This window comes from Pinus tabuliformis, chromosome 9 (assembly GCF_031772625.1).
Source record: "Pinus tabuliformis cultivar Carrire ecotype Pingquan chromosome 9, CPIR1, whole genome shotgun sequence".
Taxonomy (NCBI): Eukaryota; Viridiplantae; Streptophyta; class Pinopsida; order Pinales; family Pinaceae; genus Pinus; species Pinus tabuliformis.
Window position 1 is genome coordinate 810630617 of NC_142307.1, and position 11973 is coordinate 810642589.

Sequence of the window (11973 nt, forward strand, 5' to 3'; positions counted from 1 at the left end):
GCATGTTAGTACTTTCTCACCATGTGGCTGGTCCGGATGAGATGATCAGTTGCTTCTTTTCATAATTATAGCAAGGCAGGTATCCTTGGTCGTTCTCTTCTGGTTATATGTTATTTCTTATCCATGTCGTTTTCTTCCCGATGTATAGATCAGTTCTAGTATTGTTGTATTCAATTTTTAGGCTGTGTAATTCTATGTCTGAGAGTTTCTTCCTTTCAACAACTGGATTATCCCATCCTGCATTAGTTTCGTTAAACTGGACACGAACGTCCACCGGAAGACGTGTAGTTTTTACACCGAGATGGCCGCGATGGAGGTACAGGACCCCTTGGGAGCGATTCAACCCACGCATTCTTCATCTCATTATTATTATTATCCGCTTGTTCTCCTTGAAATATGAATTGGAATTTCAGCGGCCTGCCAGCCGAACCTTCGCTAACCATCGTGACCACCATAATCATAGCAATCAATATTACCACTCGTGTTGCCATTCTCATTTCCATCTCTCCTTCAACCTATACAACTCTTCTTTTGGCAGGCAGTCCCACAACAAGCGATTGATTGCACCAATATTAATATCAGAAGAAGATTAACGATAATATGAGTGTATCGTAATATTTACATGCAAATATATAGAATATTTAAGTAGTCACGCGGACAGGTGGCAAGCTGAGAAGAGAGTAAACGTGGAACACTTTATTAGGCCGATAGGCCTTCCTTTGAAAGGGACTTTCGTCGTCTTTTTGTTCCTCGTGCTGACGCGTGGAGATTTCTGCAATCGCGTTATGTGCTGACACGTGGAGAGTTCTGTGGCAAACAATTTTCGTATTACGCTTATTTTTAATATTTTTCAGCGGGCATTCTGCTTGTCGTGGTCTCAACCATATTTTTCAGCGGGCATTCTGCTTGTCGTGGTCTCATCCGAGAAATCTTTGCAGCGGCGTGAGTTTTATTGCCGGTATCTCGCAAAACCTCAACGCAACACTGTTATGCCAACGCCTTTCTCCATAATGATGGCGGTCTAGAATCTTCACCCACTACATGAAGCCGGCAGAAATATCCCCAAATTTGTTACAAATACCTGTAATCCCTGAACAAAACGTTACCCACTTCCATGTCTGGTTGAGATGGATGGTGCAATCTTCTTGGGAATAAAACTCCATGAGAATCTCCAGATTGAAATGACGAAGACAAGGGTCATCATTGTGCAGCAGCCAAAGAATGTGGCCAAATAAGATTGCATCACAGTCCAAGAAAATGAATTCGCTCCATGATTTTTTTCTGCCATTGCCCTTCCTAAAAATCCTACCAACAGTGGCCTTCTCCATTAATGGTTGAAACAATCCACAGTCCAGAATATGAGGCTCCACCTTGAAGATCTCCCTCTCTTTTCCCACCAGAACGGTCACTGCATTTCTTCTTCTTTTCAGTTTCTTCGCTGAAGAAGAAGGGGCGCGGTTGAACTCCTCGTACCCCATCGACCGCTTTCTCCATTTCCTGAGGATTTTTAGGAGACATACTCTGTGCATTGTGATCGCTCCTGATCTCCAATAGAGCTTCAAAGGATGAAAATTATGCAGAAAGGGGACAGGCGGAAGAGCTGCTTATTCAGTGACGAATTTTGCAGAGGAATGGCGGACTATGAACAACGGTCGGTTTGATATTCAGGCTGCAGAGCCAATTCCGTTAAGTTGCAGAGGCAAATACTGAAAATGATGTCATGGGTAACATTGGTAAAGTAAGAAAATTGAACCACCCGACCCGAGTGGCCCAAGCAAAGAATAACCTAGATAGATAAATTATATTTTCCAACATGTAATAAAAGGATAAAAGTCTCTGATATATTTTCCCATAAAATCATTTTTGCCATATAATGTTTTCTTAATTTTAAAGCAATGTTTCCTTCAAATTGGTTGCCAATCCCATTGTTTTGGAAGCTTTTTCTGGGACAGGGATTGAGGTGGCTGTGAGTATGAAGTATGAGCAAACGAAGGACATTGGAAAATCGAAGTCACGAGCAGCATTATGGCTGAAGAAAAACATCATGGGTTTCATGCCTGATACCCTCATAACCAGTATCATTGTTAACCATCAAGGGATATCAAAAGAAGCAGTATCGACATTGGTATCTACTATGAAAGCCATTTATTCTGCTCTTGTGGATGCAAATCTAGATAAGCGTATCAAGGTCACAACCATACTTTCATCCACTTTGATTCAAGATGCATCTAGTGTGCCTCCATCCTCTTCCACCAAGGATTTGAGGTGGGTTCTTCACCCTCTGCTGGCGTTTGTCTCAAAGACAGGTTCTTTTCTGATACTGAACACTGACTTTAACAGAGATTTTGCACATAGTGAAGAAGACCTCATTAACTCTGTAGTCGTTGCTGCCAGAAATGCTATGGCATTTCTTCACTATCCTGATATTCCCATAGTTATTAATGATCAAGGTCTGCTTTCCGAAACAATGAAGAACCCAACATAACTTTCATTTATGCCTGGATATATTGCATATTATTTTTTTCTTTATTGATTTTGTTATGAGAAGCTAAGGGTATGCATACTAAGTGTCCTTTATACCCACTCTGTCTTCTGCAAATTTTACTGTTCCAGTTTATATGAATATAAAAGACGTTTTTGTTTTTTGTGCACCGTTTTGGTTCTGCTAGATTCAAGATATTTGACTGTGATTAATATGCTTGACATTATACATTTTCGAAAATCTTCCCTTCATGGGTTAACATGATATACAAATTGAGGCTTGAAATTGTGTGAGACTGGAGAATGCATTGCACTCATGAAATCTTCCTTTACGGATTTTGTGATGACAGGTACTGGGACATGCACATTTCCACAAAGGTATATACTAAGGAATCGCATTCCTCCTCCTATCTTTTGTTCATTTTTCTGTTCTACAATAAGTACTTTTTCAAGTTTTCAGTCCGGCATCTATTTGTTTCTTGAACAGACATGTCATGCTTTCAAGGGTTGTTCTTCTTCCCTGAGGCTGCTTCGTTATTCTTTCACAATTTCTGTATCTATCATATTGATGCACCTGGACATGAGGTTCATATTGGTACTTTATTTGTTTTTCAGGTCAACGAATGTACTTTTTTCTCTGTTTATGGTTGCAGTCTATCCAAATGTATGATGTTTTTCTGATATTTGAACTAGATTTAGTAATTGCACTCTTAAAAGGAAATAGTATGCTCACATCATGTTATTTTTCTGCCTTGTTTTAAGAGTTCTTGCAGTTAGGAGCTGCTCAAATTTCGTCTGATATTGCTATACCTACTGTGGACGATCTTGCGGAGCAGGTTGCTGAAGTGCTTGATTACTTTGGGTAATCTTGGAATTCAGCCATATCTATTTTATTCCATGTATTTGTATCAGTAAGTTATAGCAAAATTGTGTTGTTTTGTTTTTCTAATTGTTTTGTCTTGATAGTCTTGGAGGAGTTATATGCATGGGTGTGACTGCAGGGGCCTACATTCTCACTCTTTTTGCGGTGAGTGGAACCCTTGAAGCTAACTTGTCTCTAGCTCATGATTTTATTTATGGACTATGCAATTGGGCTATATCGACTGCCATTTCTTTAATTTTTTATTCCCTTGTTGTTTCTTCTTATGTTTTCTATCTGTTAGTGGTTTGAGGTCACTTACGTTTTGTGTGGTTCCTGATTCCCTATAATGCAGTTGAAATACAGAGAACGAGTTCTTGGTCTCATTCTCATCTCTCCTCTTTGTCAAGCACCTTCTTGGACTGAGTGGTTCTATAACAAGGTTTGCTTCCTACAAATCTTTTATTTTGTGCAGATTCTACTGTACTGGATTATGTTTTCGAATGTTTGTTCTAATAGATATTAGCCTCATGCTGATCGTGTTTTTGCAGGTGATGATGAATTTGCTTTACTTTTATGGCATGTGTGGAATTGTCAAAGAAAGTTTACTTCAACGGTATTTTAGCCAGGTAATTTAAATAATCCACTGCTTTTGTTTCTTTTTCCATGGGGTTTCCAACCCTGTTTTCATTCTAATTATTCTGTTTACACTGTTGGAACCATTGTGGGTATGGCAGGAAGTGCGCTGCAATATACAAGGCTTGGAGTCTGATATTGTGCAGGCTTGCAGAAGGGTAAGCATCCTTTGCACTGAAATATGTACTTTATGGAATTGGGGTTCAAGGTCTCTGACGGTGTGGATTTCATCTTATTTACCCTTTGTTGTGGAATACTTTCTAAATTTCGATGGTGTTGTGTACACAGCTGCTGGATGAGAGGCAGAGCAGTAATGTTATGCGCTTTATGCAAGTGATGAGTCGGTAAGTTTCAAATTTGTGAAATAATTTCTTATGTTTTGAGAAGCAGTTTTAGGTTTGAAATTCCTAATCGAATTCCCATTAGAGATTTCTCCATATTCTACCAACTTCCTGTAGAAGAGGCTTGAGAATTTTCTGTCAATTCATTGATGGTTTGCCTTCAGTGAAGTCTAGGTGTCCCTGTGAATAACGTGTGTTTTGTTTTTTCATTTCTCTTCTAAGAAAACTAATACTTTTTTTGCCTTAGAAGAAAATCATCTACTTTTTCATATTGAAAATAAAAAAATATACATTACTTATATTTCACCTGAAGTTTATAACAAAACAACATCATATAAGCTGTCCATTTGACTGAATAAGACTAGTAAAAGATATGTCACCAAGGTAGCACCTTCCATCAAAAAGTTGACACCATGAGCTCCCTTGCCCATCACACCTCTTTTTTGATAGACAATCTGCAACTTTGTTCTAATCCCTCATCGCAAACTGGGAGGAGCAAGACTGGAAGTGAGTCTCGAGGCCCAAAACTTACTGAAACACATCCTACAAACCTAGTCTTCCATGCTCCATTTTGCCCTCAAGGCTTATATGACTAAATTTGAATCGCCAAATATGTAAAGGCTCCTTGTATCCATCTCCAAAACCGAAGACATAAGAATTAATGGTGCCTTCGGTTTAACATAATTTTTAGAGCTTCTACCAACCCAAATTGTGATTCAAAGATGGGGAGTGTTCCTCCAGTCCCAAGTAAGATACCTTTACAAGCATGTAGGGCAACGACATGAGATCAAGCTTCTGCATTCAACGTATTACATTCTTTTTAAAGCATTACTATATTTTTTTATTTCCTTTTCTTGCATCCTAATCTTTTACTCTAACAATTATGGTAGGATACCAAAGGGGAATAAATTACATGTGTTCCATTAGTTACCCTGTTGTGCTGGAGGGGAAGGATGGTATTATACCTAACCTAGAGTGTCATGTTCTGAATAATTCAATGGTGTCTGCTACTGGTAAAATGCAATGTGAGATCAGATATTACTTAGTGAAGGTTAACACAAGAGAGATAAAACAAAGTGGTGGTTTGTTACTCGTTTCAATTTGTGTGAAATGATGATAAGCAATGTATGCATCTCCAATTGCTTTTTGGAAATGGGGGAGATTTTGACACGGGGCTGCATCTGGATTAATGTTGCCTGCAGGAGATATGATCTGACAGAAGGGTTGAAGAAATTGCAATGTAGGACACTCATATATGTAGGAGAAACTCTCCATTTCATTCAGAAGCTCTTCACATGTGTGCCAAAATGGACAAAAAATTCAATGCATTGGTTGAGGTGATAACATTTCACTTTCTCAAAGTTGATCTTTAAGATACTAAAACTTTCCTGTAGAGGCAAACTGACATCAACATGGCTGACATAATTGTTATTAATGCATGACAGGTCCAAGCTTGTCGATCACTTGTGACAGAGGAACAACCCCATGCAATGTTAATCCCAATTGAATACTTTCTGATGGGATATGGCTTTTACAGGCCTCCTCCTCGATTATTTTGCAGCTATGGGACTAGCCCCAGTCCAACCAGTCCTTTAAGTCCATCTTGCATCTCAGCTGAATTGCTGTCTCCTGAAAGTTTAGGTCTCAAGTTAAAATCGATCAAAACACGTGTTGCAGCTATGGATGATTAAGGAGCACTCTCACACATGTAGTGGCAATTTAACTAAGTACCTTGAAACATTTTGCATGTAATGCTCTGTATCGGTGAGGGTCTGTTTTCACTTGTGCAATAAGTAATGTGTGGAGCTGATTTGGAGGACTCTGTGTCTCACTAGGACCAACAAAACAATACCCATGGTGCCTTGACTGCCAATGTATATGCCTGCAGCCATGCTATAACTTTTACCTTGACATCGAGTTGATGTAATTCCATGTTTATTAGGCACCGATATGTTCTCACCATGGCTTGGGAGGTCTGTACTAGCTGCTTAAATTTTTTTGAAATTTTTTCAGAGGCATATTTTTCTGTTTTTCCAGGACACAATTGGGGCTACAATTTGGGCACCTAATAAATATGATGTATATGCTTTTGAAACCTAAAAGTCTCCAAATCAAAAGCCTACAAGCATGAGTAAGATATATATTCATAATCCTTTCTGATACATTTTTTATTTTCACTTTTTTATTTTCACAGCTTCAACTGAGTAAATTATTAACCAAGTTGACCTGTATGACATCTTCTTTTCAGTCCACTAATGCCTTTACTGCTCTGCAATTTATGCCATACGAAGCTTCTTGGCAGTGTTATCAGACTCTTCGCAGTCCAAGTGGAGTCGGGAGTTTGACTATGTTTTAAGAGGAAACAGAGTCTAATCAGCAAAATCTGAATCAATCCTGATACTCCACCAACTATCCATTACTAGGACCCTACATCCACTAGAAAAACATCAACTCAAGAAGATGAACAAACTTCCCTGCAACCTATCACTGATCTTCTTGACATTGAAATACATGTCAACATACATTGAATATTAGTTTGATATATATGTTAAACATGGTAATAAAAGGATTCACATCTTCAATTAGTTGGTTGAACTGTGCTTTAACTTTAAACCTAGATGAATCTATTTCGGTATGAACTAAATCCATATTCAATTGACTCTCAAACTAATTGTGTATAAACTTTACTTGAGATTGTTGAACCTGCCATATGACATTCATGTGCATAGTAAACCATCAAACGACACACCAGCGGGTAGCACAAGAGGATTAAGTACATTGAATGGAAATGGATAACTAGGTTTCATATTTATGTAATTATCTGCCCTTATCATTCATCAGCATCATGTCACCTCACTGTTTGTCATATGACATTCATATGAATAGTAAACCAACTGGTTGCCATATGACATTCATATGAATAGTAAACCACACCAGTGAGTGGCATGAGGATTAAGTACATTAAATAGAATTGGATAACAAGGTTTGATATTTTTTCCAGGATTTATACTCACTGCAGACTACTTTTAATTTCATATCATTGAATGACTGCCCATAAGGATTTGTCTATTAAACTGAGAGACCTTCATCCGTTAGGAACCCTGCAAGCGTATATACATAGAAGTTATGCACATTACATAATGTACTTTTTCTTCTCCTTGTGAGGGATTTTTGTCTTGCTACCAATGTACCATTCTTCGTCTGTTTTTTCTTTGCTGTTCTATCATATCCAAGAATGTACTCTTTCTTAAAATTGCAAGTAATTTATATCTTACCAAGATTAAAATTGTACTCTATTATTCTCATCTAACAGTCGCGTCTGTTTATTGTTTTTTTATTAGGAGTGATAAAAATTGTCATTGCCCATTGCTAAATCATAGAACAGTCTTCTGCTCTTTCTTCTCTCTGTTGTTCGCTTCATGTATATCTTATATCTCACCTACTCTTTCTTATCATATTTACCCTACTTCCATTCAAGGGTTTGAACTTCAAAGAATACAATCTAAGGTTCGAATTCATCCTTCTACACAAAGATATCCATTTGCACAAGACTACTTTTTGGTTCATCTATAGACAAGGCGACAACGCAAAGTTTCCTTGCAAATTGTTGAGGTTGATATGAGGCTATCGTGGGTTTATATAAGGCTAAATAAGTAATAAATATATTAATTTTAAAATCAATTACTTATTAAAAAAATATCTTATATACAAGTTGGTTATACTAGCAATTGCACTCCTTATTTTAAGAAGATTTCCCAAAATACTTTGAAAATTTAAAATCAGTTTCAAAATTTTAATAATCTTAATGTTTTAGTTGTAGTGTCAACCAGTAATGTAAGTGATTTGTTTTAATATTTGCAAATCACAAATTTCTCCGCTTTTCATTTACCATGTACAACGTTGTAATTTACTTTTTATTTAAAAAAAAAAACGTGTTGCCAATAATCTATTGAATCTATTAAGCTTTAAGTATGAATGCATTCTACACTTACTATATTGATATGAATGGTTTGGTTTTGGTTTTGTTCTTTTAATATCAAATGTACTGGTACAGGATGGTCAACGTGGTTATTGCCTTCGTCACTACTGAGCTTTATATATGCTTGACTATCTATACAATTTTCTTCTTTTTACTAATCCTATCGGCCTCTCTTTGTACCTTTTGGGACAATTGCTAGTTATAATATGATCTTTGGCTATTCGTTTGACTCACAAAGCCGTCGTAAATGAATCCTGTTCCGTTAACCTAAGTCTTCTCTGAACCTCCCGCTGGTAAATTTTGACTTTGAAATTCCGTTCCCTAAGAAACTTTTGACTCTGGTCGGTTCAACACGCCTCGCTAAATCTTGGTGGTCAATTATTTAAAGTCCCCCTCCAAGGTATAATTCAAAACACGTTTCAATCATCCATGTATTTTTTTGTCCAAAGAAAAAATCGACTACCTTTCATTAATCAATCCTCGATATATTTATAGTTTTAAAAAACCGATATTTCTAAAAAGGAAATGAATTATCAATGAATGTTTAGGATATATTTATTTCAAGGAAGGGGAACTAGGCTCTTGTGTGTTTTCCAAACCAAACCGTTTATAATTTTATTTATCTAAACAAAGTTATTATATATAAAATGCTACTTATTTCAATTATGTATCATATGTCATCAAATTTGACATTTATTCCTTTTATGTATATATTTTTATTGAATTATAAGAAGCGAGTTACTATATATTTGGATGTGTGAGAGTTATGATTAGTTTCCATATGAATCAGATCATTAATATATATATATATATATATATATATATATATATATATATATATATATATATATATGCTTGATTTATAAAATTTATATTAAAACTTGAAATTTATAGAGCAAAAGTTTAATTTATGGTTTTTTTTTTTTTTTTATGATGATGATGATGATGATAGTGGTTAACATTCACTGAGACCAAAATGATCTATCAGACCTATAATTTTCTTAGTTTTTAATTGTTTGGCCCCTTGGCGAGATTGATGTTGTAGCTTTCTTTTTTTTCTCTACGGTCTTCCAACTTCCTTCATCTTGCATCTCCTTCATCTCTTTTTTTTCTTGAGACATTTGTGTCTTAGCTTCACGATCTATTGTGTTCATCCTTTTGAAGATAGTCGGAGAAGAAGTTTGGTCTAAGAGATCTGCTTTGCTGTTAAATGAATATTTATTTTGTGAGATATTTGAATCCTCATCACTGTTGATGCTTGAGAGGACGGGGCTTTCTCCATGCTTGCCTTGAGAGTTGTTTCTTTCTTGCCCAATTTCTTGTGATTCAAAGTTTTCTCTAGAGAATTCTTCTTTGATGACAGTGTAGTGTTCTTTTTGTGCTCCTTCCCACCATGTAGATTTGTGGTGGGCTTTTCCAACAAAATTTTTCTGGGAGGCTTTTGGGAAATTATTGGCGAGATGGCTTGTCTGAAAGCAGGATCGGCATCTGAAGAGGACACTTTCATAATCGAGTTTCTGGTTCCACACATAGTCTTTACTTGTTAGGTTTATTTGAGCTAGGAATCCGGTGCTGAAGTCCATTTCTACACAGTTGCGTGCATAGGTGGTTCTGGCATATTCCTCTGTTTCTGGGCACCTGCAATAAAATTTCCCAATTGCATTTCCAATCGCTTTTAGCAAGGAGAGATTCTAGAGATGCAAGGGTAGGTTTGGCAATCTCACCCAAACTGGTGCTGAGGTTATGACTGTCATTGAGGGGTCGAATGATGGGTTCCATGGCTTCATGAATAGGACCGAGTTTTCCCAAAACCAAGGGCCAGAATCTAGAATACGTTGCCTGCTTTCAGGATTTTCAAAATCTACTGTAAAGAAACCCATAGCACAGGAGTAGTTATTAATTTCATCAGAAATGACAGGCTTCCATATCTCCGAGATCCAATTATGGAGAGCTGTCAGCCGCAACAAAAAACCATTGAACTGACAGATTAGGACACTTTCAAAAAACTTCAAAGCCTCATTGAGTGAGGCCTGGACCACCTAGACAGTGGGAGCTAGGGCTTCACTGATGATATGGGCAGGAGCTTGCCCTCTAGAAGCGGACAAAACTGAGCCAACAACTATTTTCGCGAAGCTGGGAGCCATATTTTCCCGTAGAAATAAGGCAGAAGATTATATCTAGATCTTGCCACATAAAATTATATCTAAAACCCAGCTGCTGAGAATAAGGCAGAACATTAGATCTAGATCTAGATCTAGCCACAAAAGATTAGATCTAGAACCCAACCAAAATTTAAAGTAACTTCAAAGCTTAATAACTTTCTTAACCCATTAACCTTATGCATGGATGGCGTATCATTGACTTACGCTTCCAGGCTCACGACAGTGTACAAATTACCCTCTAAAGGACTTGCGGCTGTGGTTGCGACAAGAAAATATGGCAATAGACGATCGTTTATGACTAAGTTACCGCAAAGATGAGCCGCAAAGAAGATATTTATCAATTGAGCCGCAAAGATATATTGATCCGCATAGATAAAATATTAGATCAAGCTTCGATTGAGCCGCACAGATATTTATCAATTGACATATAACGTATTTGAACAATTGAGCCGCAGAGAAAACCCCACGAATTTTGCAAACAGAGCCATAGAGATGTATTGAGCCACAAAGATATTTATCAGTTGAGCTGCAGAGATAAAAGATTAGATCAAGCTTCAATTGAGCAGCGAAGATATATTGAGCCGCAGAGATATTTATCAATTGAGATGTAACATATTTGAACAATTGAGCTACAGAGAAATGAAAAACCCCATGAATTTTCTGAACAAAGTTGCAAAGATGCATTGAGCGGCAGAGACCACAATAAGAGACCACAGAGCCACAAAGACCACCACAGCCGTATACCAGACCACCGCAGCCATATAAAAAATACTAAATATTTTTAAAAATTAAAATTTTAAGTTGTTTAATCTGTAAAGTTATAATATTTGAAGGGTTTTTTAGTGTTGAATATATTTATTTATTCAAAAATACATTTTAAACAAACACTTCTAGATGTAGTACATTTTCTGCCCATTTTATATATATAAATAAAATTAAAAAAAAAAAAATTAAATCTAATACCAATAATAATATTAAAATTTATTTAGTTGTGTTAATTCAATTACCTAACTACATAATTTTCAATATTTTTATACATAAATTCTAATTCATGTGAACATTATTCCAATACTATTTAAATTGTTTTCATGGTAAAAAACAATGTGATCCAACTTAGATGAAATTGAAATTAAACTTATTAATATACTATACTCTAAAATGATTTTGATTAACTTGCTTTTCACTGCATCTATCTTAAAATTGGAGGGACAATACATATAACTAATATCATGCAATGCTAATATTAAAACCCAAGTAAATCCAATCTAGCCTACACACTATCATTAATAACTCGTATAACTAATAGAGCTCAATGCTAATGCTAAAACCTAGCTCAATGCTAAAACCTAGGTAATCAATCCAATATAGCGAATTCCCAGCTCAATGTAATCCTAAAGCCTAGGCAATCAATCCAATATAGCCAATTTTTGAAAATATTATATACTACGATCAATAACCTCCATTATCGTACTTATAAATAAATCCCAAATTTAACAATTTCGTTAGAAGTTGTCT

At 36.3% G+C, this 11973-nt stretch overlaps 1 protein-coding gene across 1 annotated transcript; it reads left to right on the forward strand.

Moving 5' to 3' along the window:
- The first annotated feature begins 4266 nt into the window (after positions 1–4266).
- Positions 4267–6419, forward strand: LOC149151272 (protein NDL1-like). Its single transcript, XM_089438209.1, has 3 exons — positions 4267–4320; positions 5520–5654; positions 5763–6419. Exons 2-3 carry the CDS (start codon positions 5613–5615, stop codon positions 6006–6008), a joined length of 288 nt encoding a protein of 95 aa, XP_089294335.1. The 5' UTR covers positions 4267–4320; positions 5520–5612; the 3' UTR covers positions 6009–6419.
- Positions 6420–11973: the final 5554 nt, after the last annotated feature.